The sequence below is a fragment of the Thermobia domestica genome, chromosome 9 (genome assembly GCF_964235325.1).
Source record: "Thermobia domestica chromosome 9, izTheDome1.hap1.1, whole genome shotgun sequence".
Classification (NCBI taxonomy): domain Eukaryota; kingdom Metazoa; phylum Arthropoda; class Insecta; order Zygentoma; family Lepismatidae; genus Thermobia; species Thermobia domestica.
In genome coordinates, this window is record NC_137462.1 from 30,224,503 (window position 1) to 30,252,126 (window position 27,624).

General features: G+C 37.3%; 1 protein-coding gene and 2 non-coding genes across 3 annotated transcripts; 2 read left to right on the forward strand and 1 right to left on the reverse strand.

The window, feature by feature from the left end:
- The first annotated feature begins 4,927 nt into the window (after positions 1-4,927).
- Positions 4,928-25,790, forward strand: LOC145660778 (uncharacterized). Its single transcript, XM_081726184.1, has 3 exons — positions 4,928-5,316; positions 21,270-21,508; positions 21,778-25,790. Exons 1-3 carry the CDS (start codon positions 4,928-4,930, stop codon positions 25,788-25,790), a joined length of 4,641 nt encoding a protein of 1,546 aa, XP_081582310.1.
- On the reverse strand, positions 9,836-9,909 carry TRNAN-GUU (transfer RNA asparagine (anticodon GUU)). The gene has a single exon. It is a non-coding gene; the product is annotated as a tRNA-Asn (tRNA).
- On the forward strand, positions 11,774-11,847 carry TRNAN-GUU (transfer RNA asparagine (anticodon GUU)). Its single transcript has one exon. It is a non-coding gene; the product is annotated as a tRNA-Asn (tRNA).
- Positions 25,791-27,624: the final 1,834 nt, after the last annotated feature.

A 27,624-nucleotide genomic window follows, 5' to 3' on the forward strand; every position in this document is an offset into this window, starting at 1 on the left:
ACCCCTGTAGATAATTTTACTTCCACAAGTAATTCTTTTAATATTGTAAAGATTTTCTCCGGTGATAATATTGTAAAGAATATAGCTTAGGTTAGTCGCTGTATTGTGTTATTTTTGTGTCGTATCAAAAAAGGCTTATTTCAGTACAGGACGGCAAGTCCGGCAGTACTTCATGGAAGGAATGCATGATAGATGTAAGAGCATAAACTTCCGGTATCTTAGCAGGCGACGTCCTGAGGGGAAAAACTGCACCAACAAGGGAGAAAATGTAAAATTTCTATGTTTTTAAGATATGACAGCATGTCACACTTACAAATAAGCTGTCTTATTGTATATAGGTATTAATTCTCGTGTGTGGTATGTTGACAAACATTTTAACTTAATATAAACAATAAAAATATGACAACTTCACATAGCAACCCCTCACAGAGGTGAGTGGTCGCGGAGAAATCCCGCTAGGTGTCAGGACCGTCAGGTATGAGGAGAGCAGCGTGTCCTCTCAGCCGAAAATTAAGCAAATTTTGTAAGAAAAACATAAAATACATGGTTGATAAGAACATGATTAGTGAAGTGCTATGCATCATTTCAAAGCTAGACATTTCAGCTATACTGTGGATACATCAGTTTGCTTGTATCTATTAACAATTTTAAATGATGTACATTAAAAACAGTGAAAGTGTAAATTCAGGTCAGAGGGGACAATGACCTCTGTAGGCAACCCCTTTTCTTCCCCCACTTCACCCCGTCATAAGACTCGCAAAAGCTATGAAGCGAGCCCAGCCTTTTGTGTGGAAGGTGGTTTTGAGAAAACCAAGGAGGCAGGGGAAAGAAGGGCAATTCGTGTCTGGTGATCGGAAGAGAGGTATCGCTCTCAGATAGAGAAACTCGGTTTTCACGGATAGAGAAATTGGTGTCTCTGTTATACTAAGAGACAGTGTTAGCAACAAACATTTAAGCTCGTCAGATCTTCGTAAAATGTGTATATATATTATATCTCGTTGTTAATCCTGCGCGACGAACTTCGCAACTGTGTGCGTCAAGTACAGGACAGTGGTGTACGAACATTTAATAACGTATGAACAGGATATAATATAATCTGTTAAACGAACCTTATAGTGTCATCTTCCCTTTTTTCTATAAGGGTGATGAAGTTAGATAGTCGAGCAATAGCCACCTAACAGGCTGGATCGCGTTAGCTTAGGCAAAACAACCTGTGCCAAGATCCACTGCAGACACAAGATCCAGAGAATTGCTAATTGTTCTCTGAATATTCGACCGACGGCGAACCAGGAGGGAAGCAGAGTATCGTCATGTTTAATGTGGAAGAGAAACATGACCTCCGTGGGACCTACGTTCTGCTAAGCGGAAGATAGCAGAGCCATCGGGAGCAGCAAGAAGATGACCAGGAGGACCTCCGGAAGAAGAGGAGAACCAATGAAGATGCGATAAAACGTGCACGAACATTTAATCTAAATAAATCAGGTCTTAAAGTGAAAATAAACATTTCGGCGAAACTATCCTGAAAATTTCAAAATTATTTTTTTTTATTGTAAGTCACAGTGTATAGTGTTGTTGCGTGTGTTATTACACCTAATTAAAAGCTTATCCAATGAATTTCGTGTGCACATCATTCTCCACAGGAAGTCTTACAAGGTATGTGATCAATGTGATATTATCGTGTCTTTCCTTTCAGCTGCCCTGGAGTTGTCAATGTCCGGTAAAATGCGGTCTCCCAACAACCAAGTGTTGTTGTGTGAGTGAAAATTAGTATTGTCTCTAACCACCTAGAGAAACACGTAGACCTGGAACTTAGAGTCTCTCTTTTGATTTAAAATGCTATCTTAAATCACTCTCATTTTGTTCATTAAATTACTTTATCTTTTATATTACATATTTTGCTCTACCAACATCTTAAACTTAAAAGCTCTACCGACTTAGCTAGTTATTTACATTTTTTTAGAACATTAGCATTTCAAGATTAGGATATTCAAATTTATTTAAATTTTGATTTAATTTGCATAGTACTTAATTTATTTTCCACGCTACGGCCCTTCCCCTTTACAAAATGTTATACAGGACGCCGGAAATATATTATTACATGTATTATTATTAATATTATTATATAATATTAATATAATTATCCATGTTAAGAAGTAAACTTAAAGAATATAGGTAACTTGGTAATAGGTCTGTACCATATGATGCTATAAGATTGGAAAATGTTGCTATATAGTTTGAGTTCTATATATTTTATATACCTTGGTTTGAGTTTGTGGTGCGAGTATGTGATGGAGGAGTTCCGCGGTGATTGTGAAAGTGCAAACAACTCCGATAGTGAGCTGCCGAAGAGGAAATGGTTAAAGTGGAAAATATTCATCATTCACTATCTACACACATTACACATAAACATTTACATACATTAACAATTACTCTACACGTATTCATTTCATTTATTTTTCACTTTATCCAACATTTTCACTCCGAACATCTGAGTAACTGGCCCTCTTCTCCCCGCTGGAACTCCTCGATTTTGACCATTTTCTTACCTGACTAAGACGTTACAATTCTTACCTGGATTTGTCTAATTGTTTCTTTATGCACTACAATCTACATAACTAACAATTTATATTTAAATATATATTTAATACTATATGTAACAGGTAATACGACTAGAAAGTCGATTGAAAAATGCAAATGGCGGCTTCCGCCATAGTGACGACGCCAGAGGGGGGGCAAGGGGGGCGAGCGCCCCCCTAGTAGCTACTTCTGCCCCCCTGATTGCCACCTAGACTGCCCCCCCAGACTCCTACAATCTTTAAACATTCTACATGTAGTATTTTATATCAGTATCATAACCAATTTCATTGTCAAATTGTAGTCTACTTTCCATGCATTTACTATGTAGCAGATTAGCCCTTTGGGGATCTTATGGTACAATTTGTACCATATGGGGTGTTTCATGGTACATTGCGTTATAACTCTCCTATTTGAGCTTTTTCGTCCGTTTTTTTTCCAAGTCCAGAGGCATTGTAGAAGACATTACGGATGGTTTCACACCTTCCTGTGTCGAGACATAGGAGGTGATGACGTCATAAGTCTAAAATGTATATTTTCGTGTAATACTTTTTGGGGGGGTTATGTAAAGTATTTTTGGCGGGCTTGTTTTTGCACATAGAAGATTGAAATTTTGCACAAACATGCAGTCCACCAAGTACTATTTACCAGATTTTTTCTTCAGATTTCTGGGTTAAAACAGGGGGGGGGGAATCCAGAGGGTCAAAAAGTTGAAAAAAGGGATATTTTTACCCAAAAATCCCGTTTTTCCTCATTTTCCCGCCTTAGATACATGATGGAGACAAGTGAATGGTACCGCCTGAAAGGCAGTTCTATTCTGAAGAGAACGATGTGCGACACATGGCCCTAGGGTAATTAGGGAAGTGTCAGGGAAATTTTATCAAAATATACTTCTGTATAGGGGAATTTTGGGCATTTTCGGTACTATTTTTGTGCTGGCTTATTTTTGCACCTAGAAGATTGAAATTGTGCACAAACATTCAGTCCACCGAGTAGTATATACCAGATTTTTTCAGATTTCTGCGTTAAAACAGGGGGATACAGAGGGGCTAAACGTTGAAAAAGGGAAATTTTTACCAAAAAATCCCTTTCATGGGATTTTCCCGCCTTAGATACATAATGAGGACAAGTAAATGGTACCGCCTGAAAGGCAGTTCTATTCTGAAGAGAATGATGGGCGAAACATGACCCTAGGGTAATTAGGGATATCTCAGGAAATGTTTAAAAATTTCCCTCTGTATACGGGAATATGGGACATTGTCGGTATTTTTTTTTTTTTTGGCGGGCTTACTTTTGCACCTGGAAAATTGAAGTTGTGCACAAACATTCAGCCCACCGAGTAGTATTTACCAGATTTTTTTCAGATCTCTGCGTTAAAACAGGGGAGGTTCAGGGGGGCTAAAAGTTGAAAAAAGGATATTTAGACCCAAAAAAATCCCGTTTTTTTCTCATTTTCCCGCCTTAGATACGATGGAGACACGTGAGTCATACCGCCTGAAAGGCAGTTCTATTCTGAAGAGAATGATGGGCGAAACTTGACCCTAGGGTAATTAGGGATGTCTCAGGAAATTTTTTACCTGAGATCATGGTGTTTTACGGTAATTTGGGGCATGGTGGGAATTCCTGATAAAATTTCTCCCGCCCTTGGTATTCAAGATAGAAACTTGAAATTTGGCACACACATTCAGTATACCAAGTACTATTTATCAGATTTTTTTAAGATTGCTACGTTCACACAGGGTCGCTCCAGGGGGGCCCAAATTGTGAGAAAAAAAAAATTCCCTCCGAAATTTTCCCTTTGACATCATTTTTCCCACTCCTGGTATATGGTATGAGCATGCAAGTGGTATCATTTGAAAGCCAGCTCCATTCTGAAGAGAATGAGGTATGAACAATGATCCTAGGATAAATAGTGACGATGCAGTAGCTGCTTGACTGAAAGTCTAAAAAATAGCCCAAAAACCCCGGATCTCTTAAGGGTTAAAGACAATTACACGTAACATTACAAAGAGAAAAGAATTTAAAAAAATAAAAACACATGACTCAACATTTTCCGGACATTGGTTTTACATGTTGAGAAACCAATACAAAGGTGAGTCTTTAAAACTGTTCATTATCTGCAGTTAGGTAGCCCTCGTGACGGTTGTGTACGGCAGATTGGATAATACACACGGCGTATTTCATCTAAGGCAACCTTCCACACGTAAGTGTGTTGCGGGTTATCCGTAAAATTAAGGCGTTAAAATGCAGCGAACCCCCCCCCCCTATGGGTAGAAAAAGTACTAAAGAATCTAGGCAGACAAGAAAACAGTCTCCAATAAGCAACACAAGTCCTATTATGTCCCAAACTAAAATGGAAGATGAGGAAAAAAGAAAAAGAGGTAGAGAAGAAGCATCACCTGAACAACAAGCAACAAAAAGAACTGTAGTAGAAACTATAAGTTTTGACACAATGGATGAGTATGAACAAGAACTTGCCTACATAGAAACCCTAGATTGGAAGAAAATTGGACGCATATATCTGGACAAACTCAAAAAACGGATGACAGTCTGGGTCAAGGATAGGTCCCAATTAGAAGGAAAACTGACCCAAATGGAGAAAATAAACAACAATTTAGAAGACAAATATGACGCTTTGCAAAAAGAAAAGTTGATGCTTGAAGCAGATCTAATGAGCGGTCAAAAGGGATCGCATCTGGAGGATAAGAAACTCATAGAAAATCAACAAGAAATTGTTGAGAAGCAAGAAAAAGAAATAGAAGAATTGAAACAAGAAAAAAATGAAATTAAAATGGATACAGATCTTCAATATAGAAGGATGGAGTTGGAAATATCCGCAACCAGGAGCGAAGCTCGGTAATTTGGGTGTTTTACGGTAATTTGGGGCATGGTGGGAATTCCTGATAAAATTTCTCCCGCCCTTGGTATTCAAGATAGAAACTTGAAATTTGGCACACACATTCAGTATACCAAGTACTATTTATCAGATTTTTTTAGATGGCTACGTTCACACAGCATTGCTCCAGGGGGGCTCAAAGTGCGAGAAAAAAAATCCCTCCAAAATTTTCCCTTTGACATCATTTTCCCCGCTCCTGGTATAAGGTATGAGCATGCAAGTGGTATCATTTGAAAGCCAGCTCTATTCTGAAGGGAATGAGGTATGAACCATGATCCTAGGATAAATAGTGACGATGCAGTAGCTGTTTGACTGAAAGTCTAAAAAATAGCCCCAAAACCCCGGATCTCTTAAGGGTTAGTTCTCAAGCTTTCTTCTTTGAGCGTCTGGGTATGCACGCATACTTCTGTTTTCTAATTTAGCGCTTTTGAGGTAAATTTTAGTTATACTTCTTTCTTATGATTTGTAATTATTGTACCTGGCGAACAATACTAGATTTGGTCGATTTGTTTTCTCATTGGATCAACTTCGAAGGGAACAAAAGAAAGGTAAAAACAGTCACGCAACTTGTTTATATTTATCCAGGTTTGAAGTTTTCAGTTTCATATTTTGTTTTATTTAGAGGTTCTATATACCTTTTTTCTGAAACAGTATTCTCGGCCTTCAATATACAGAAGATGTGCTTATAACAGCTTAGTTTGCAAATACCAGGGCTTAATTTTTTGAATAGGATAAAAATGGTTGTGTTTTCCCTTCCTGCATTGATGATAATAAATTTATGGAATTAAATTGATTCCCAATAAAACGTATTGTCAGAGTGCTGATTTTTATTTAGTAATTGGTTTACACTAGTGCTCCCTTACTTATTTTGTTTGAAAGTACTGACGTGACGTCTACCATATTGACTAGGAACTGCTGAAAAATTCGTAGCCCGACCCAGGAGCGCACGTGGAATGGTGAAGTTTTACTTCTTCTACACTTCCCCGGAGTCAATATACTACCTTGTACAGTGCTCCAGTTTTTGCAAAAAAGTTAAAAAATCTGAAGATTTTCTCGCACCACTGTTCGTAGCACTACCCCTATCAGATCTAAAATGACGTCCTTTCAAGTGTTATTTAAGTTTGGAAAATAAGTACACGTAATAGTTAGACGGAGCTAAATCTGCGGAATAAGAATGATGATCTAGACATTGAAATCCTAGATTATGCAATGTCAGTTGTGTTCGCAGGGGCTTGATGGACAGGTGTATTCTCCTGAAGGAACAGAATTTCATTCTTTTCATTTTCCGCGGCGTTGAACTTCGAATTTTTCTTTCAGTTTTGTAAGTAATGCAGAGATTCTGGATTAAATATCTGACCGTAGCGGAGGTAGTCTACGAGTAAAACTCCATACGTATCCCAGAAGAATGTTGCAAACAGTTTCTCAACCTACTTCTGTGTCTTGAACTTCTTGGGGCGAGGGAGAAATGAGTGCTACTACTCCACTGACTGTTGTTTCGTTTCAGGATCATAGTGGTAGAACCATATTTCGTCCATGGTTATTATTCGTTACGGTCAAACTGGAAGAAGACTTCTCTTAATGCCGTCACTCTTTTATTCTCCTGACAAATTTTTTGGGAACCCATTATGTCGAGAACTTGCGCATACCCAAGCCATTCTGAATTATGCTACCGACGCGTTCCGAAGAAATGCCCACAATCTCTGACACAAGTTTTGCTGAGAAGGTAAAAACGAGGTGAGAGGTTTTTCTGAGAAAGCGAGGTGCAGCCAGACCTCAGGCTATAATAAGTATATCGTGAGTTTACTATACACTTTAAAAAACATAAATAATAGCTTAAATTATTTTTGGCACTCAAAAACTGGGGTGGCATAGACCCTCCGGCCCCGGGCTATATCCACCACTGGCTGAAATGCTGCAATTTTCAAAATAATGTCTCAAATTGCATCCATGATTTCGGGAAGAGTCATTGCTTTTAATCATTATGGATGTAAAGCATAATTTGTTGAGAAATCGCCACGTTTATACTAAGCCACTTACTTCTTCACCACTGTATATAACAGAGGAGAGTCCTGTTGTGTTTCACTGATTTCCTTATTAATTTACTTCAGTGACTTCCCTTGGTGGAACAAACATGTTATAACAGTTAGGATCTGGTTGTTCGTAAAATTATGTTTGGGCACACATAATCACTTCAGAGGTCTGAGAAACAATAAGAATTTCGTTATTAACATGAAAATTTGAATTTGTATATACATACATAGATATGTTTCTCTAAACTATGTTTCATTTTTCTACCTAGTACCTACACTCCTTCTGGATTGAACTACGACATTTTCAGCAGCTCCTCGAAAATTCTCTCTCTCTCTCTCTCTCTCTCTCTCTCTCTCTCTCTCTCTCTCTCTCTCTCTATATATATATATATATATATATATATATATATATATATATATATAGAGAGAGAGAGAGAGAGAGAGAGAGAGAGAGAGAGAGAGAGATACGTAGCATATAGTACTAGACGCATGTGTTACTTGTAGCATACGCGAAAGTAATTCAATTTACATTCAGGCTTGGGAAGTTTCATTGAAAAATATTTCATGTGCAGATGTTACTTATTTGTCAGTTATAAATTTTACTTGAAATAAGTTTAATTTATAATCATATAAGTCCAATATGAAAACAGCAACGAAATGCACAATGTAATGTAAAATAAGTCAAACGTAATAAATATGTCATTTTTGGTATGCCAAATAGCCGTCCCCCCCCCCGAAAATGTATCTGCCCCTCCTTTGCCCCCCTAATAACTTAAAGCTGGCGTCGTCACTGTTCCGCCATTTGTAAAATTAAGTTACAATGTCAAAAAAAAAAATCAATTTACACGCATTTATAGCATACTTGACGAAAGCTGATGCTCTATAAAAACACCGATAACGGTGTAGAAGACAAGACAAGACAAGAGTATGTGATGTTACTGTTTATAAGTTTCGAAGTGGATTACTTCTCTTGGTTAACATCGGTTTAGAGATTTACCGTACCAGTATAATAAAAGGTAGTTCAAGTTTATATCTGCCTTATTAATCGTATTAAGTGGATTTTTCGGGTCCTTTCCGTTTCTTCCCACTTTATCATTTCACTAATTCTTCCATCATCATTCACTTGCCTTAATCATCCGTCTCCCTTAGCCTAAAGGCCATACACGTGGGATGTTAAACTGAAAAATTTAATTTAATTTTCATTTTTTTTACCCTTTCATTTCGCGCAAACGGCAGAACGTGGGACGTAAATCTAAACAGTACAATGTAATTGGCTTAAGTTTAGAGTTACCCCTCCAGTTTTAAACCTACAATAAAGCAATTGAAACACTAAACATTGTTAGGTTAGGTTAGTTTAGGTTAGGTTTGGTTAGTTTAAGGTAGGTTAGCTGGTAAGACTTTAGTCAGACTAGAACAGTGACTAAACCCAGTTTTCATAGAAGCTTCAATTATCACTTAGATTCAGTAATACGTGGTTCTCATAAAAAATTAAGGATATAGTATACGTAAAGCCGCGTCAGTTCCCGAAGGAGCTGGACGCTCATACTTTTAGGGATTATTCATTGAGTATCTACGTACTTACCAAGGGGGTAACAAAGCGACTTTGATTTACTTATCGACTGATACGAAAATAAAAAAGAACGTACCTGTACTGCATGTGTAGTGCCCTTGTACTTTATCTATGACTATGTGTGAGGGGGGGGGGGAGGAGGAATTTAACGCATATCGCATGTCTTGTACACATGGATACTTCTTACTATTGCACTACGTAAAAAATTTATGGTATTTCATGTAGAAGTGGTAATAGAACACAGAAGAAACGCAGATCACGACATTCTCATGTATACTATTACCAAAATTAATAATTCTCTACGTTATTCTTATATAATTCTATAAAACGCAATGCGGAAATATCTTATTCAACGCACCCATTCGCCGTCCTATACGACTACCATGCTACTGAATCAGCGAAACCTTCCACATCTTGCAAATAGTACCCACTTCTACATAACTTTCCTCATAATAAACATACTGCCAAACTTACACATCTAAATATCACATAAGAACCCCAAAATTTTTATATATATATATAAAAAAAACGGAGGGGCAACTCTAAACTTAACCCATGTAATTTAAGTAGCACAATGACTACATTGTTTACAGCAGAGAAAGTGCCAATAATAAGACTTACTGTTAGTGTTCAAGAAATAGTAACATTTTAGCTTAAAAAGTGCTAAATCATCATGATGTTGCAGCTATATATGTGTCTTTAACATAATACAAATAGTAATTTTTCTTCTGTAATGGAATCTCATTTTAGCAAAAATTGCACTTGCGCCCCCGGGTGGGCTCGAACCACCAACCTTTCGGTTAACAGCCGAACGCGCTAGCCGATTGCGCCACGGAGGCTGATGAGGGATCAGTGCAACGTTTCTGCTGTTTTTAATTCAAGCTCCTGTGTGATAAATGGGTTGAAAAACAACATGCTATCTTACAGCTAATCGATAAAATAATATTAGTTGGCATCCCAAGTTGGACAGATCGTTGGCGCAACGTTGGGGGTCAGAAAATTCATTGGAAAAGTATTAGGACAACATCTGTGCTATTTTTGATGTGGTTATGAGAATTAATTGTCCAAGCTATAGAAGGAAAACTCCTTTCCTCCGAAAGAAACTTCAAAATCGGTAATTAAAAAAATGAATGGTATTCTGAAATCTAGACTAGGATTATTGCATAACAAACGGCTTAAACAAAATTAACGTCCCAAGATTATGCACCGACAGTAAGGGAGACGGTGATAATAAGATGAAAGATAACCAGTGGCGTATTTAAGCGGGCTTCCGGGTTTACCCAACCTCTTCGAAATTTTATTTACTATATTAAAGTAAATGAAATATCTTGCAGAATTTTCACATTTCCTGGAATAAAGCTTTAAAATCCCCCCTCTTCCAAAACAAAATCGTAAATACGCCACTGGGGATAACAGTAGGAGTTAAGTGTAGGAGAATAAGTCCATAAATATGAAACCTAAACTAAATTAACCTAATCTAACCTAAGGTTTTACATCTTGGACCTACTTTACGGCAGGCCCGTATCCAAGAGGGGTCTAGGGGGCGGACCACCTACATTTTTACGTTACATAGGCTTGCAAATGAACTATAATATTGTGATGAAATATAACGTGGTTCGATCGCCCCCCCCCCCCTCAACATTTTTGGGCTGGCTACCGGCCTGCTTTACGGCACGAAGATCAATGGTAGAATGAGGGAAGTGGGATGAAACGGAAGAACCTGGAGGAAATTCCCCCCCACACACAGTGTTTGCCCACTCTAATGCTGGCGCAGACTGTGATTGAATCACTGAAAAACACCCTCTAGGCCTCTAGTTTTTTTTTTTTTAAATCGTTTTTGCGATGCTCAAATTTCAGCCCAAAAGAGAACACTACTCCGCACAAAACGTGAGTTTTTTTTTTAATCTCTTTATTTATTGTTCCTCCTAAATGTTACTTTCGCTATCCTTATTCTTACTTTTATTTCACTTCGCACTTCATATCCTCTCTACTAATAGGGTCTACTAAAAGATTTACTAAAATCCCTGAAGGTATGTACGCTTTTCACTAGGGAATCCAATTACTAGTTCTTATTATACACAAGCAATTAATCTGGTGCGTAAGGTTCATACTGAATTCTAGCCCGCGCCAGCGTTGTTGTGGACAAACAATGTGTGCGTGGGTTTTCTCGAGGTTCTTCCATTTCATTCTATCATTGACTTTCTTGACGCAAAGTAAGTGATTGGTTTAGTTTAGGTTAAATATTTCTGGACCCATTCTCCTACACAATTATCCCCTACTGTTATCATTAATGTCATTATCACCGTCACCTTTAGTCTCGGTGCATAGTCTTGGGACGTTATTTTTTTTTTTTTTTCTGTAAAGGTGTTTACACTAACCCTAGCCTAAGTTTCAGAATACCATTCATTTTCTTTGTTATCGATTTTGAAGTTTCTCCATTTTGCGGGTAAAGAAATTTTCCCTCTATAGAGAATTTTACTCCTCCTAACTACACCAAAAGCAGCACAGATGTTGTCCCAACACTTTTTCAACGGATTCACTGATCCCCAACGATGTGCCAACGATCTGAACACTATTTGGGATGCGATCTAATATTATTTTATCGATTACCTATACAATTCTTATCATGATATTTTTCAATTCACGAATCATACAAGAAGCGTGGCATAGAGACAGGAGAATCATTGCGTTCATTAGTCATCAGCCTCCGTGGCGCAATCGGCTAGCGCGTTCGGCTGTTAACCAAAAGGTTGGTGGTTCGAGCCCACTCGGGGGCGGAAGGCACTTTTTACTGAAATTAGATTCTATTACAGCACAAAAGTATTGCTCTTGATGTGTTTAACACAAATACGTAGCTGCAACATCATGATAATCTAGCATTTTTTTAATGCTAAAATATTTTATTACTTCTTGAACGGTAAGTTCTATTATAGGCACTCTCTCTGCTGTAAACAATCTAATCATTGTGGTAGTTAAATTGCATTGTATTGTTTACATTTATGTTGCACGTTCTGCCATTTGTGTGAAAGGAGAGAGAGAGATGTGAAAATGAAATGAAATCTTTTTGTACAACGTTCCACAAGTCTGCCCTTTTTGAGGCAAGTGAATGATTATGGAAGAATTATAGTGGAATGATATTCTGGGAAGAAACAAGAGATACCCCGAGAACACGGAATACGATTTGGTCCACGATAAACTTACTTGGAAGGGGGGGGGGATTGAGAAGTTGGAAAATGAATAATAATGATGAAATGTGTAGTGAAAGGCCAATACACAACACTTGTGCCGTAAGCGGTATAAGAACTCGCGAGACTGACATTTTTTTTAGATTAGCAACGCAATTTCTTACTTGTTCTATCAATTGTCCATGGGGATCATTATGTGACAGTCTTAGCAAAATTCTGCGTGTTTGTGATGAATAACACCGTATCCATGAGGTTTCTCGGAGTTCTTCCATATTTTTTCTTATTCCCTCAATCTACTAATTATTTTATTATCATTCAATTTCTTTAATCATCCGTCTTCTTCATCCTACGTAACATAATTATGAAAAGATACATAAGTTCTATCACTTCAGTAGCCCACTTTAAAAATACACTAATTTCTCTATGCGATATATGTATCTATTCTTAGCATACATTTACTGTAACGATGCACTATTCTTTTGATCCGATTTCACGTTTACAAGAACGCAAAATACCAACAAATGTTAGAATTTGTCAAAACGATAGTTATAGTACAGTAGAAACTCGATTCACCGTTACTCTTTTAACCGTCACTCTCTGTTATCCGGCACTGCTCCGGACAGTACTGTACTTTAAATGTGCCGTCATTGACGCCGTGCGCCGTGCAGAGCACGAATAAAGTGTAAGCGAAATAGACTGAAATAGTCATGCATCACTTCCGGTCATGCTAGTTTCCACACAAAAACTTGGTACAGTACTGAAACCCTTATGGAGAAAAGCATGGACTTGAAACACTCAAGATGCTAGAAATTAAATTCCAAACTGTTATGAATTATTTTCAAGACGAACCTATATTAGTGTAACATGGAAGGAATACGGTTTACTCTGGTCCTGTTCAATCATTATAAGTATTATTCACTTGTGTAAGGTTATTTATTTTTTCCAGAACCTTTTAAATCTATTTACTGTAAAGGTTTATAACGACATTTCTGTTATCCGTCTATTCGCTTAACCGTCATGGTCCCGGTCCCGAGGGTGACGGTTAATCGAGTTTCTACTGTACTCACATAGTACTAAAATATGAATAAAAAAAGTGACTCGACGAAGCGTAGTCGCAAACGCTCTCGCCTTTGATGTGAGTAGTCCCGGGTTTGATTGAAGAGGAGTGACACTCGTTCGAAAAGATTTAAAAGCTTTTTTCCAGGCCAGTCATTTTGACTGGCGTTTCTCTGGTTTTTCCTCATTTGCGCCAGGCAAATGCTGGGATGGTATCTAACATAAAGGTCTCAGGACAATTTCTTCCTTCCTCATCTCTCCGGATAGTGTAATCACCGAGAGAGGTCATCACTCATACATGATAGACCACAATGGCTACAGATTCTGAAAGCTCAGAAATATAATTTCCATTGTAGCCTAATATAATTTCTAGTGAATGAAAACATACGTTTTTTTTTTTAAGTGCTATCTTACAGATTGTTTTAATTAGAAATGCCAGTTTAAAAAAAATAGACATTTTTATTTGAAAATTAAAACTATTCGATTCCCACAAGTAGGGTTGCCATATGTCCGTATTTTGTACGAACTGTTTGAATTTTTGGTTGTGTGTCCGTGTCCGTATCGTACAAAGCATGAAATAGGAAAATGTCCGTATTTGACAGTTTTTGAAGCTCCCCGAAAATTTGGGAATCGCTAAAATCTCGGACGAAAAGAATTGTGTTTACATCATATAACTTATATTTTAGTTACTACTAGCAGCGTTCACCCCGCTTCGCTGCGGTCACCCCGGAACGCAATAAACGTTGTTACTTAGATAATTTTTACTTTTTCGCTTTCAAGTGATATGATAAAAACCATAGAAGATTGCATTAAATGTTAACATTATATCGCCTGTCATTTATGTTAACCCGCCCCGCTTCGCTGCGGTCACCCCGGAACGCAATAAACTTTGTTACTTAGATAATTTTTACTTTTTCGCTTTCAAGTGATTGCAGTAAATGCTAACATTATAGCGCCTGTCATTTATGTTAACCCGCCGAGTGACACGGTCATGCGGGTTGCATATAAATACGTTTATTTTTACCTATGATGATCTAACAAAGGATTTGTACGTTATGGACACTTGAATGGTCAATTATCTCAAGACACTGGTAATTAAAAATTAAAGTGATATGATAAAAACCATCTAGGGTCCAAATCCTAATAACCCCCCAAAAATAAAAGAAATTGGTTCAGCCGTATTAGCGTGATGAGGGAACAAAGGATTTGTACGTTCTCTTTTATATATATAGATTAATAAAGTAGTTTATGTGTTTAAAAAAGTGTCTCAATTTTCCATTCCAGGTTCTTTTGGTTAGATTTAATATACGCAATTTAATGGCATAATTTATTATATTTCTGTTAATGAAAAATTATAAAACGTGATTTTCCAACAGTGTTTTAAGCATTGGCGTATTTAGGGGGGTGGCTTCCGGGCTTAAGCCCCCCACGAAATCTTACAATAAAGTAAATGAAATATCTTGCAGAATTTTTACATTTCCAGGCAAAGCCCCCCCCCCTCGAAAATTAGCAAAGCCCCTCCCGAAACAAAATCGTAAATACGCCACTGGTTTTAAGTATTATACAGTAAATAATCGTGTGATAACCTATAAAGATGATTTTTAGATAAGAAATTTCAAAACATTTGTTCTGTGTTTGGGCACCGTATCTGTAATGGGTCGTCATTTTAAGGCTTGTCCGTATTTTGGATCAAAAAAGTATGGAAACCCTACCCAAAGGGAGTCGTTTGACCCGTTTAACACCCCTATAGCCTACTGGAAAAACTTACAACTTTTGTAACCAGAAATGCATAGAACTATGGCTAGAGTTTCTTATTGAACTTTTCTGTATTGATTTTTCTTTGTCTTATTTTCTCAGATTCTTCTTTTCACTCCCAGTTCTCTTCACTCTTGGCAGAAGTCGTAGTCCGTAATCCTATTCCGCTGTTAGTTCTTCTTTTGTTTCCATTTTTATCATCAGAAATCCGTTCAATCGGTTGTCAGGTGTCATGAAAGGCTGCAGAAGACCTTCTCCTCTTGTTACAATGGCTAATATCCTTTGTCTGAGACGACCATTATGTCAGAGGCTTCCACCCACTGATTAGGCGCCCCGCGGTGCAATTCACGTCCACGCACCCCACATGCAACCAAATGAAAAGGCGGGCAGATTGTGCAGACGGTAAATGCCATATTTCTCACCTTCTTTACGAGGGCGATTGCTCGACTATTGTACACACACAAAATTTAATATTTCAATCTTTTCATTTTTAATATATTTTTCTTCTTCTTGGAATTCAAATAAGTAAAGTATAGACAGTATAGTATAATTATTTTGTTTGGACCAGGCCCGCAACTAGAGGGGGCTAGGGGAGTCTGCCCCCCTAAAGTTTTCGTGCCCCCCAGACTTCAATACAAAATACCATCATTAATACAGAAAACAAAATGTAGACATTTGTAAGAGAATTGTTAATGAGATTCCCCTCCCCCTATCTTATTCATGCCCCCCAAACCTCTGTGGCTGGTTGCGGGCCTGGTTTGGACAAGATCATTTTGGTTTGAAGAGATAATTAAACCTTCGTTCTAATGATAAATATAGGTGTAAATAAGAATTCGAGTGCCAGTAAGTGGAAATTTTCTGAGTAAATCCACCAATTCACAAAGAAAGAGTAGCCAGTGGCGTAGTTTCTGTAATTCAGCCATAGTCACCGAGTTTTAAGTTTCTCAATGGATTCTCAGACTTTGGCACTTTTTTTTTTTTCAGTAGTAGATCCAATAAACCAATGGTTTCCAACCTTTTTTTCTGAGAGGCGAAAAAGACTATCAAGACCTGCTTAAATAAAATGAACCGTGAAACTATTTTTAAATTGCAAAGACAAAAGAAATTTAAAATTTTATTTGAATTTATTTTTAGCACGATTTCCTAAACTTTATATTAGACAAAATTCCTAAACATTAATATTTTGGTTGTAAATTTCAAACGTGCTTAGCAATATTGGTCAAAATAAAGGAGACAGAAAATTATTAAAATAATAATGATTACAGTCAAACCTGCAGAAAGTTTGAGAATAATTGGTGTGAAAATAGAAAATGATTCAACTGTCTTATATAACTTACGTAAAGCATCTTACATTTTTTTTTAAATACAAATTAATATCAAACCCCTACTCTTATTTGACTCGCACGCGTGGGTTTTCTTGAGGTTCTCCCGTTTCCTCCCACCTTATTCATTCCACCAATCATCCCATCACCATCCACACGGCCTAACCGAACTTATCAGCATTAAGCTTGTATCGGATACATGCTCTTGTATATATGGAAATTCATCAAGAATGTCTTCGAAAGGAACGAGTGGACGTGGATCTGCTCTTCTAACCTATTTCCTCATATCATCAGCCTTATAAAGTGGAGTCAAAACAATATTTTATACCTTTCTCCATATAGATTGGTGTTTGGGATTATTTGTGTATTTAACAGTGTGTGTGCCTTTAGCTGGCAACAGTGTTCAAGTTGCTTAACGCTTTTCTATTGTTTGGTGAAGGGTGTGTGTGAATGTGGAGGCAGCAAGCATATTTGCGGATCCCAAACGTTTCAGCATATCCTCTGATCTGATTGGTCGATACAGATGAGATATCACAAGACATGATCTACATATAGCACAAAGTAAATGGGAATTGTTGTCGGCTCTGGTGGCCGAGTGGTTTAGCGTAGCATGCTAGTAACGAAAAGTTTTTGGCGAGGGTTCGAATCCTGCCTACGGACAGTTTTTTTTTACTACTTTTAAAAATGTTTATAACACTTCTTTCGTTAAAAATAAGATTAAAAACCAAAATAATATTCAAAAAGTGATTTAACGATCATTGTTTTAAAATTTTCATTAAAATAAGTTTGCCCTTGTACTATATAGATCCACAGCAAATGTAGTAGTAGTAGTAGTACGTTTGCCCTTGTACTATATAGATCCACAGCTAATGTAGTAGTAGTAGTTGTAGTAGTAGTAGTAGTAGTAGTAGTAGTAGGAACGGGTTAGAAGCCCCGCAGGGGTTGTTTGGATTATGTTCTCGACATCAAATTGGCAAGAATGCTGAAACGTTTGGGATCGGCAAAAATGCAGGCAGCAAGAACATGCAGTTTTGGTGGACCATATATCATGGTCGAAATCATACAACATATCACAAACAATAAGCCATCGTATCATAAACATTTACAACTAAAGACCTTGTGAACATGTTTATTCTCGTGTATCATTTTTCTGTGCAAACTGTAGTTGTAATCATTAAATACAGTGAATTTATATTGGGTTGCATTCATGTGGTGTACGAATCAAGCCTTACAGTCCACTAGTATGAATATTGTTTTTAACACTGTTATTGTACTTTAGTGAAGTTACAAATATATACACACCTATTGTACAATGCGCGGCAAAAAACCTGCAACATGAGCATATAAGTTTATTGTGAAATGACGAAGTCTTTTGTTCGAAAATAAGTGTGCACGGGAGGAGGCCGAGGTTTATGCTGGCGTGATTCTTTCCACTTAGACGTTATGTTCATTCCCTGTGCTGTTAGCCGTAGTTTCACAATAAACTTACATCCTCATGTTGCAGGTTTTTTGCCGCGGATTGTACATTGGTCCTATCCGGGCCACATGAGTGCGAAGATTTCTGAGAATTGTTCTGTGCTGTTGTGAAGAGAAATGTGTTTGTGTCGACCTATATGTGGTGTTATCACGTACGTTGGACACTAATCACGTTTTGTGTAGGCGGACAGCTGTTGTACCAGGACCAGGCTTCTGGAGTATATTTCATAGGTAAAAAAGAAAACAAAACATCAACTTCAGGTCAGTAGTTTTTTATTCTTCATATTTCTGCGTAGCATTTAATCATGAGTGAATCACACCAGCGTCTTTTAAGGCAAAGATCTGCATACAGAGGCCAGTTAACCAGAATAAACACTTTTGTTCAGGCCTTTGATCCAAATGAAGGCAATATAGAAGAAATACGTGCACGCTTAAAACATCTAAATAACGTCTGGTCAAAGTTGCAGGAGGTGCAAGATACTATTGAAATTGATCAAATCGAACCCGAAGCGGAAGCAGTAAACGTTCGTGCAGAAATTGAAAATGTGTATTTTTCTTTAGAGGCTCAAATGCAAGCACTTGTTTTAAAACATGGAAATAAAGAATCAGCTGTTAATAATAGCACTAGCAGTAGCGCACAAGTTAAATTACCGGTCATACAGTTGCCTGCATTTGACGGAAACTGTAAACATTGGTTATCATATAAGGATACCTTTACATCTCTTATTCACGAGAATAAAGACATTTCCACAGTACAGAAGTTTCAGTACCTCCGAACTTCTCTTAAGGGCGAAGCGTTAAACCTAATTGAAAATTTACCAATTACCGAAACAAATTATTCAGTAGCATGGCAATTACTCGTTGACAGGTATTCAAATAAAAAGCTAATTGCTTCTTCTTACATTCACGAAATACTACAAATCAAGCCAGTGTATAAAGAAAATGTAAGTGAACTTCGCGCTTTTATAAATACAGCTGCTAGTAATATAAATGGGCCATTCCATCGTCACGGGCAGGACATTTACACGACATTTTTGATGCTTTAAAGTTGTATATTTCTAAAAGTACAACATAAATTCTGCTAATTGTATGATATATGAGCAGTACAGACTTAGGAGTATATGTAGCTGATGTTTTCAGTATTTTTTTCTGTTTAGAGTAGAAAATATTAATTCCTAAATGTCTGTCACGGGTGGGGACAAAAAAGAGAAGTGACTTTCGACACACCAAGTGAATGTTACAAAACTCTGTGAATTCTTAGCTCAAAATGTTTTTATTTAAACGGAAATGTAAAAATGATGAAATTTTTAAAGAAACTTCACATAATAGAAATTTGCCAAATATTTATTTAATGAATAAACTAAACTTTACTGCGTCACGGGCAGGACACATGGTTGTCACGGGCAGGACACCGTGTGAATCAACACACATCTCAATAAGAATGATTTCAAAAATGAAATAAAATCGAAAATAAGTTAATTTCTGCTGTTCTGTTATAGCATTTTACACAAATAATTATATTTACTTTACTTGAGGCTCGCTTTTATCACTTAATAATAATAATATGCCGTACACTTATTTCTCACCACCTACACTTTAGGAAATGGTTTTATTTGCCCATTTACACCCACCTTGTAGGGAAATTCGTACAAAACACTGTCTAACAGTATATAAAATAGGTGCTGGTATCCAGTGCCCGTGCCGTGGAAAATCAGCGCCCGGGGCGAGAGTATACAACGCGTCGCGACGGCGCCCCCGTAAATATGAGTGAGATCGACAGACCAGCCTCAAAGCGTTACTATGGTTGGCGCGATGCGTAAGAAAATTTTCAAAAATAAACTCTGCTTTTCGTTGATTTTGAGCACTTTTTAATACTTGTTTTCCTTCCATTTTATATACATACATATATATATATATATATATATATATATATATATATATATATATATATATATATATATTATTTTTTCCTCCTGAATTTTGCGCCCCCTTACTTTGACTCCCGGGGCCGTAACCACGCTCGCCCCCCTCCCCCCCGGGGCACAGCACTGCTGGTATCAAAGGTATTATTTGATCGAAATTCACGTAAGACACATCTTCAACAGTCTTGAAAATTTTACCGCAATCGCTTACGGTCTTGATACGAATTTCCTTGACTTCTTCGTCCTCTTCTACTGGGCTTTGTGCGATAGTTGCATGTCTATGTTTTCTTTTTCTGTCCACTAAAGAAAAATTCCATCAACAAAAATGTTTATTGTTATATATCTTCAACAGCTGGTCTAACACAAGCCTTGTAAGTCGTCCCTCAGGATACCTTCATGGCTTTGGAGTCACCATTTTCAGAATCTGAATAAAAGTCTGTTAGAAATTGAAAGATTTTATACGGATGAAACTCTAATTTAAAAGTTCGACGAACTACCAAATTTTCGCTGTCAAATTGCAGGAATAACTGTTTTGATTGGAGACATTCAATTGACAAGAGCATTTTCCCGTCTTTTATTCAAAACGGCTTTTTTTTTTTTTTTTCAATTTCTGCTGATGATAGTAGTAAAACAGATATATTTTGAAACGAAAAGTTTAAAGCTGCTACGAAATTAGCAGCACATTCTACAATTACTTTGTTTTGTTTCACAAAGTTTCATACTGGCCGTTTTGTACGTACTTCAATCCCATCTACTGCTCCCTTGAAACGAACAGAAAGGTGACACTAATGATAATATTTATATGACATTTATTTTAAGTTAAAACATCATACTGACAGTAATACATAATCCTCTATTTAAGTAAATAATGTTCATGCTTAGAAAACTTTATTTTAGTACACATGGAATAATTTTCTATCGTGAATAACCAATGTACACAAACTATCCCACGAGTGGCATTCCCACTGTCACGGGCAGGACAAGTTTTCAAATTGAAATAAATCGAAATATATTGTTAGCATTAGTCCAAAATTTGGTAAATGTAAAGTACACGTGAAAATTGTTACTTCTACTAAGTACGAACCATATTCACAAATTTAGTAATTCAGTACAATAACTTTTGGTAGTTTTCTGTCACGGGCAGGACACTCAAGTTGACGTTTATATCTTTAATGATATTATAACCAATTTTTATCCTGTAAACACTATTTCAACTGCAGCTTGTAGCAAAAAGAAGCATCTTGAATAGCTCGAAGTTACTTCAGCCAAACATGCATAATATACCGTAAAATGTGGCCGATAACAAGAATAAAAATTTTCCTCCCAGCTGACATGTTACAAATTCACAACTCAGACTTAAAATTTTACGTGAATTCTAAGTATAAATAAGTTTTTCTTTGTGAAAAAGTAAATTTCGTTCTATTTACTTCATGTATACGTAAAAATGCATTGATTTTAACAGTTTTCGAAAATTTGGGTTCAGGCTCACTTTCGCGTGGAATGGCCCAAATGCGCTACAAGCACTTGAGCCAAACGTAAACCTCACAGACGTAATTTTGACCCAACACTTTGTATCAAAATTAGACGCAACTACTAGAAAGTCATGGGAGCTTCAAAATACGAATTCTAATTTTCCTGCTTTATCAGAATTCTTTTCGTTTCTCGAGAAACGTTGTCAGGTGCTTGAGAACATGAGAACTAGTATTGATGGTGTGAAGCAAGGTAGTAGCGTAAAAACAAGCAAGTAAAAAGTATTCAGTCATCAAAGACTTATTTATCAACATTTTCAAATGCATGCGAATTTTGTAATAGCCAGCATCCCTTATATTCTTGTTCGTCTTTTGTGAATGCGGCACACAGCCAAAAGTTAGAGTGCATTCGTAAAAATAAATTATGCATGAATTGTTTGAAAAGTAATCATGTTTTGAAGAATTGTAAATCGAGAGGTTGTAAAAAGTGTTCCAAAAAGCACAATACATTATTGCATGTAGACGTAACAAAGGACAAATCAGTGCGGTTTCCATGTGTAAGCAGTGCTGCGGTGCAAGAGCGTAGTAACAACTCAGATTCCAGTGAAAATTTAGGGCAAGTGTCATATTGTGCATTAAAGGCTAGGCCTAACGCAAGAGTGTTGTTATCTACTGCAATAGTAAAAGTAAGGGATAACAAGGGAAATTTGGTTCCTTGTCGCGCGCTTCTAGACAGTGCTAGTCAGACCAATTTCATAACAGAGAATTTGGTGCAACAATTGAACATCAAACGGTATAGACAGTATACTCCAATTCAAGGTATAAATCAAGCGATATCTAATACAAAGTACTCTGTAGATATTAGTGTCAATTCATGTGTTAACGCATTTTCATTGAATATAAGTTGTTCAGTTCTCCCTCACATTACAAGTAAGCTACCGGAAGAAAGAATTAATTATGACGATTGGAACATTCCCAAGGACACTGTTCTAGCAGATCCTACTTTTAATACGCCTGGAGACATAGATATTCTTTTAGGTGCGGAAGTATTCTATATAATTATGAAGTCAGGACACAAAACACGGCCAGGTGATTTTCCAGTGCTTCAGGAGACAGAATTGGGATGGATCGTGGCAGGACGCATTCCTCAAGAACGTGACCCCCATATTCCATTAACAACATGTTTTGTGAAGACAAACATAGATCTACAGCAACAACTTCAAAAATTCTGGGAACTAGAAGAAATTACTGTTACACCTAGATCAAGCGAAGAGCTTGCATGTGAGCGACATTTCGTTCAGAATACAACAAGAGATCATACAGGGCGTTTCATTGTACGATTGCCTTTGCTTGAAGACCGTACAGTTTTAGGCGATTCTTATCAGCAGGCATTGGTTAGATTAAAGCAATTGGAAAGAAAATTCGATCAACACCCGGACTTTGAAGCTAAATATACGGAATTCATGCAAGAATATGAAGATCTTGGTCACATGGTAAGGATAGATGAGCGTAAAAAGGAGGACGTCAGCGTTGCATACTATTTGCCACATCATGCAGTTTTTAAACCCACAAGCTCTACAACGAAGCTCCGTGTAGTGTTTGATGCTTCAGCAAAATCTGACAGCGGAAAAAGCCTCAACGACATTCTCTTAGTTGGTCCTACAATACAGCAAGATTTGTTTTCTATCATTTTGCGCTTTAGAACTCATTCGATAGTATTCACTGCAGATATCGCTAAGATGTATCGCATGGTCAATGTTCATCCAGAAGACACGCCATTACAACGTATATTGTGGAGAAGATCTAGAAATGAACCGATCCAAGTTTTTGAGTTGAAAACACTAACGTATGGTACGGTATGTGCTTCATTTGTGGACACGAGATGCCTACAGCAATTAGCAGACGAAGAAGAGCATAATTACCCTGTAGCAGCAGAAATATTATGTCGAGATTTCTATATTGACGATGTTTGTAGTGGCATGAGCAACATACAGCAAGCTCTAGAGGTCCAGAAGCAATTGATAGAGTTACTGGGAAAGGGAGGTTTTACACTTAGGAAATGGAGTTCGAATGATCCAAGGTTATTGAAATCCATCTCGCCAGAGCTTCGAGAAGTGCAGCGTCCAATCCAGTTCCACAAAGGCCAAGGCGTCAAGGCATTAGGATTGTCACGGCATCCAGACAAGGATATATTTCTCGTTGAAAGCAAGACGTCAACAATCAAGGTTCAAGAGTGCATTACTAAACACCAGATTGCTTCAATCATTGCCACTATATTCGATCCATTAGGAGTAATTTCACCAGTTGTCATTTCATACAAAATATTTTTGCAAGAATTGTGGCGGCAAAAGGTTCAATGGGACGACAGTGTACCGATGGAATTAGCAAAGAAATGGACTAAATTGCACAAGCAACTTCCACTAATCAATCAGATTAAATTCGACAGATATGTACTCGTTGAAGGAAACATAGCGGAGATTCAGATCCATGGTTTTTCAGATGCTTCTCAAAGAGCATATGGAGCCTGCATTTATATGCGATCGATCAATCAACAAGGAGAAATATCAGTTAAGTTATTATGTGCTAAATCACGTGTGGCCCCAGTCAAGAAAATCACTCTCCCACGTCTGGAGTTATGCGCAGCAGTTGTTTTGGCAAAGTTAGTTCACAAGATTTTACCAATTTTAAAATTGAACATAAGTAGCGTCCATTTATGGACCGACTCCCAAATCGTGTTGGCATGGCTAGCTTCTCCGTGCAACAAATGGAAACCTTTCGTGGCCAACAGAGTAGCTCAAATTCAAGACTTAACTGACGTTAGCTGTTGGAAACATGTAACTTCTTCAGACAACCCTGGAGATTTGATTTCAAGAGGAATAGATGCAGTTTCCATAAAGGACAATTCATTATGGTGGCACGGTCCACAATGGCTTTCTAGTTTAGAATCTAATTGGTCAGTCACAAGTAAGGATTCACTGCAACCAGATCAAGTTCCAGAGAGTAAGGGAACCATAACATTGACAGTCACTTTAGACAATTGGTGCAATGAAACCATAACAAGATTCTCAAAATTGTCAAGGTTAGTTAGGACAATAGCATATTGTAGACGTTTTGTTCATAACATCAGACACAAGCAAAACAAACTAACAAAAGGTCTTTCAATACAAGAACTCCATACAGCGCTCCATGTTTGCATCAAATGGACACAAGAAATTGGATTTCACAGCGAATTACAGCATCTTCGTGATGGAAACATTGTTCCACCAAGAAGTAAACTGAACAATTTACATCCATTTTTAGATAGTGAAGGCATGATCCGAGTTGGAGGAAGATTGGAGAATAGTCAACTTCCGTTTGACGCCAAACATCAAATAGTTCTGCCTTCAAATCAACACTTAACAAAACTTATAGTTGAAGCAGAACACTTAAGATTACTTCATGCTGGACCCCAATTATTAATATCATCACTACGCCAGAAATATTGGATCATCAGGTGCAAACAGGTGGTAAAACAAGTCATCCATCATTGCTTCACGTGTTTCAAGTTAAAGGCCAGTGGTTCAAAACAACTTATGGGACAGTTGCCAGCAGCTCGTGTGCAGCAAGCCAGACCATTCCTAAACGTAGGCGTGGACTACGCGGGAGCGTTTTACATAAAATCAGGAGCAGTTAGAAATAGATCTGTACGTAAGGCATATGTTGCATTATTTGTTTGTTTATCCAGCAAGGCAATACATCTGGAATTGGTAACAGATCTTAGTGGGCAGTCATTCATAGCAGCTTTACGCAGATTCATAGCCAGACGAGGAAGATGTCTCAATATATACAGCGACAATGGCACAAATTTCGTTGGAGCCAACAACGAATTGAAAGAATTGTATCAGCTGTTTTCATCAGATCCTTTTAGTTCTCAAGTTCATGATTTTGCATCGACCGAAGGAATTCAGTGGCACTTCATACCACCAAATTCGCCGCATTTTGGAGGACTATGGGAAGCCGGTATAAAATCAATGAAATACCATCTACTTCGTATTACAAAAGGTGCAGTGTTAACATATGAAGAGTTTGCAACATTACTCACACAGATTGAGGCCTGTCTCAACTCTCGACCACTTACAGTGCTATCAAGTGAGCCTAACGACATCAGTGTTCTCACCCCTGGACATTTTTTAATTGGAGAAGCACTTACAGCTTTACCAAAGCCTAACCTCACCGATCTACCACACAACCGCTTATCTCGTTGGCAGAAGATACAACAACTAAAACAACACATTTGGAAGAGATGGTCCCGAGATTATTTACATGGTCTTCAACAACGCTCTAAGACAACTTCACCGCAATACAATCTCAAGGTCGGAGATGTAATTTTGCTGATTGAAGACAACGTTCCTGCCTTGCAGTGGAAATTGGGCATCATTGAAAAAGTGTTCCCAGGAAAGGATTTCTTAGTTCGTGTAGTGACGGTTCGTACTACAACTGGAACATATAAACGTTCCATCAACAAACTAGTTGCATTACCATATAACAAGGATTAGAATTGAGATTTGAGTAATCTAAAAATAAGTACAGTTCTTCAAGTTTTGTGTTTGTTTCGTTTTTTATATGTATCATTTTGTTTTATTTGGTCAGACCTTAGCTGACCAACAGGGGGGAGTATGTTTGGGATTATTTGTGTATTTAACAGTGTGTGTGCCTTTAGCTGGCAACAGTGTTCAAGTTGCTTAACGCTTTTCTATTGTTTGGTGAAGGGTGTGTGTGAATGTGGAGGCAGCAAGAACATGCAGTTTTGGTGGACCATATATCATGGTCGAAATCATACAACATATCACAAACAATAAGCCATCGTATCATAAACATTTACAACTAAAGACCTTGTGAACATGTTTATTCTCGTGTATCATTTTTCTGTGCAAACTGTAGTTGTAATCATTAAATACAGTGAATTTATATTGGGTTGCATTCATGTGGTGTACGAATCAAGCCTTACAGTCCACTAGTATGAATATTGTTTTTAACACTGTTATTGTACTTTAGTGAAGTTACAAATATATACATTCATATTGTACAATTGGATAAAATGAAACAAACAAATGCGTAATGTTGCTTTCTGGAATGTTTCTCTTGTAGCATTTATTACCGCTTGTTCAAAGTCAGTCATAAATTCTTGCACACGAAACTGGAAGCAATAATCTTCAGCTTTTTTCTAGATTTACTAAAGCATGAGTGTGTACAATGACTGGGTTTTGGTCAGCAGTAAGCAGAAGAAGAGTGGGAAAAATGTCCGAAATACTTTCCCGTGCAACGTATATAACCATGAAAATGGACGTGGACAAATTTCAAATGTCCCATCAATCACTGTCTTTTCGTTCTTTTCACGGTACAAAAATTCACTTTACGGTGTGCTGATATACCAGCCATCTTGACTTTCTCAATTATTTTTGAAATAATTTGTTTGTTACAAATTGTACAATTTTGTAATTTATAATTTGTATATGTGAGTACAATATTACGATGGAATCAATTTCTCAACATGTAATACAAATATTGGCGTACTTCTGGTGCAGTACAGGCTTTCCACAAACTTATGTTTAAAAAAAAAAAAGTAAAATCTTCCATTCTGCGAAACAGGAATATACGCATTGGATTTTATTTTTCTGTTCTTTGAAACATGGCAACGCTGAGCGTGGAAAACCAGTTTGAACCCCTTTCTGCGAAACAGGAACACACGATCCGGACCTGCAGTATATTTATAGATTATGGTCACTATAATTTTTAGATTGAAGAGGTCAGGAATTGTCTCCCTATTATTCACGAACCCTAGAACCTCTTTACTGCATGTTCAATACCGTTTACTGTCTTCTTCTATTATTCACTCAATTCACGAAAATGTTCTGAAGCATAAGGAACACCATAACTAATACTTAATTGTAAATCTGTTGTATTTATATGTCTTTTTCTGTTGGTTGAAGTAAAGTGCTCTTTCTTTCTTCATCCTACAATTCTGAGAATATATTGTTGATAGCACTTGACCGTTATAACAAGCTTTGTTGCTTGTATCTATCTACCCATACATCTCTGGCTTTATCAAAGCTCCTACCTTCCAATCGATGAGCATCAATTTTTCCAAAGCTCCTATGGCCATATATATTTCTCTGGTTATAATAGGATCGTGCACCTATGTCAATACATCTTATGTCGCCCCACTCGCCATAGAACCTTGTAAACACTTCGAGGATTTCCATCCATCATGGCGACAGGACAAACCTCTTAGCTTTTTGCCTGCTTCTCTCGAAATATTTTTTTTTCGAACGTATATTTTCTTCCATTTCTTCTTTCTTTTTCTTTTTTTTTTTATCACATTATCTCACC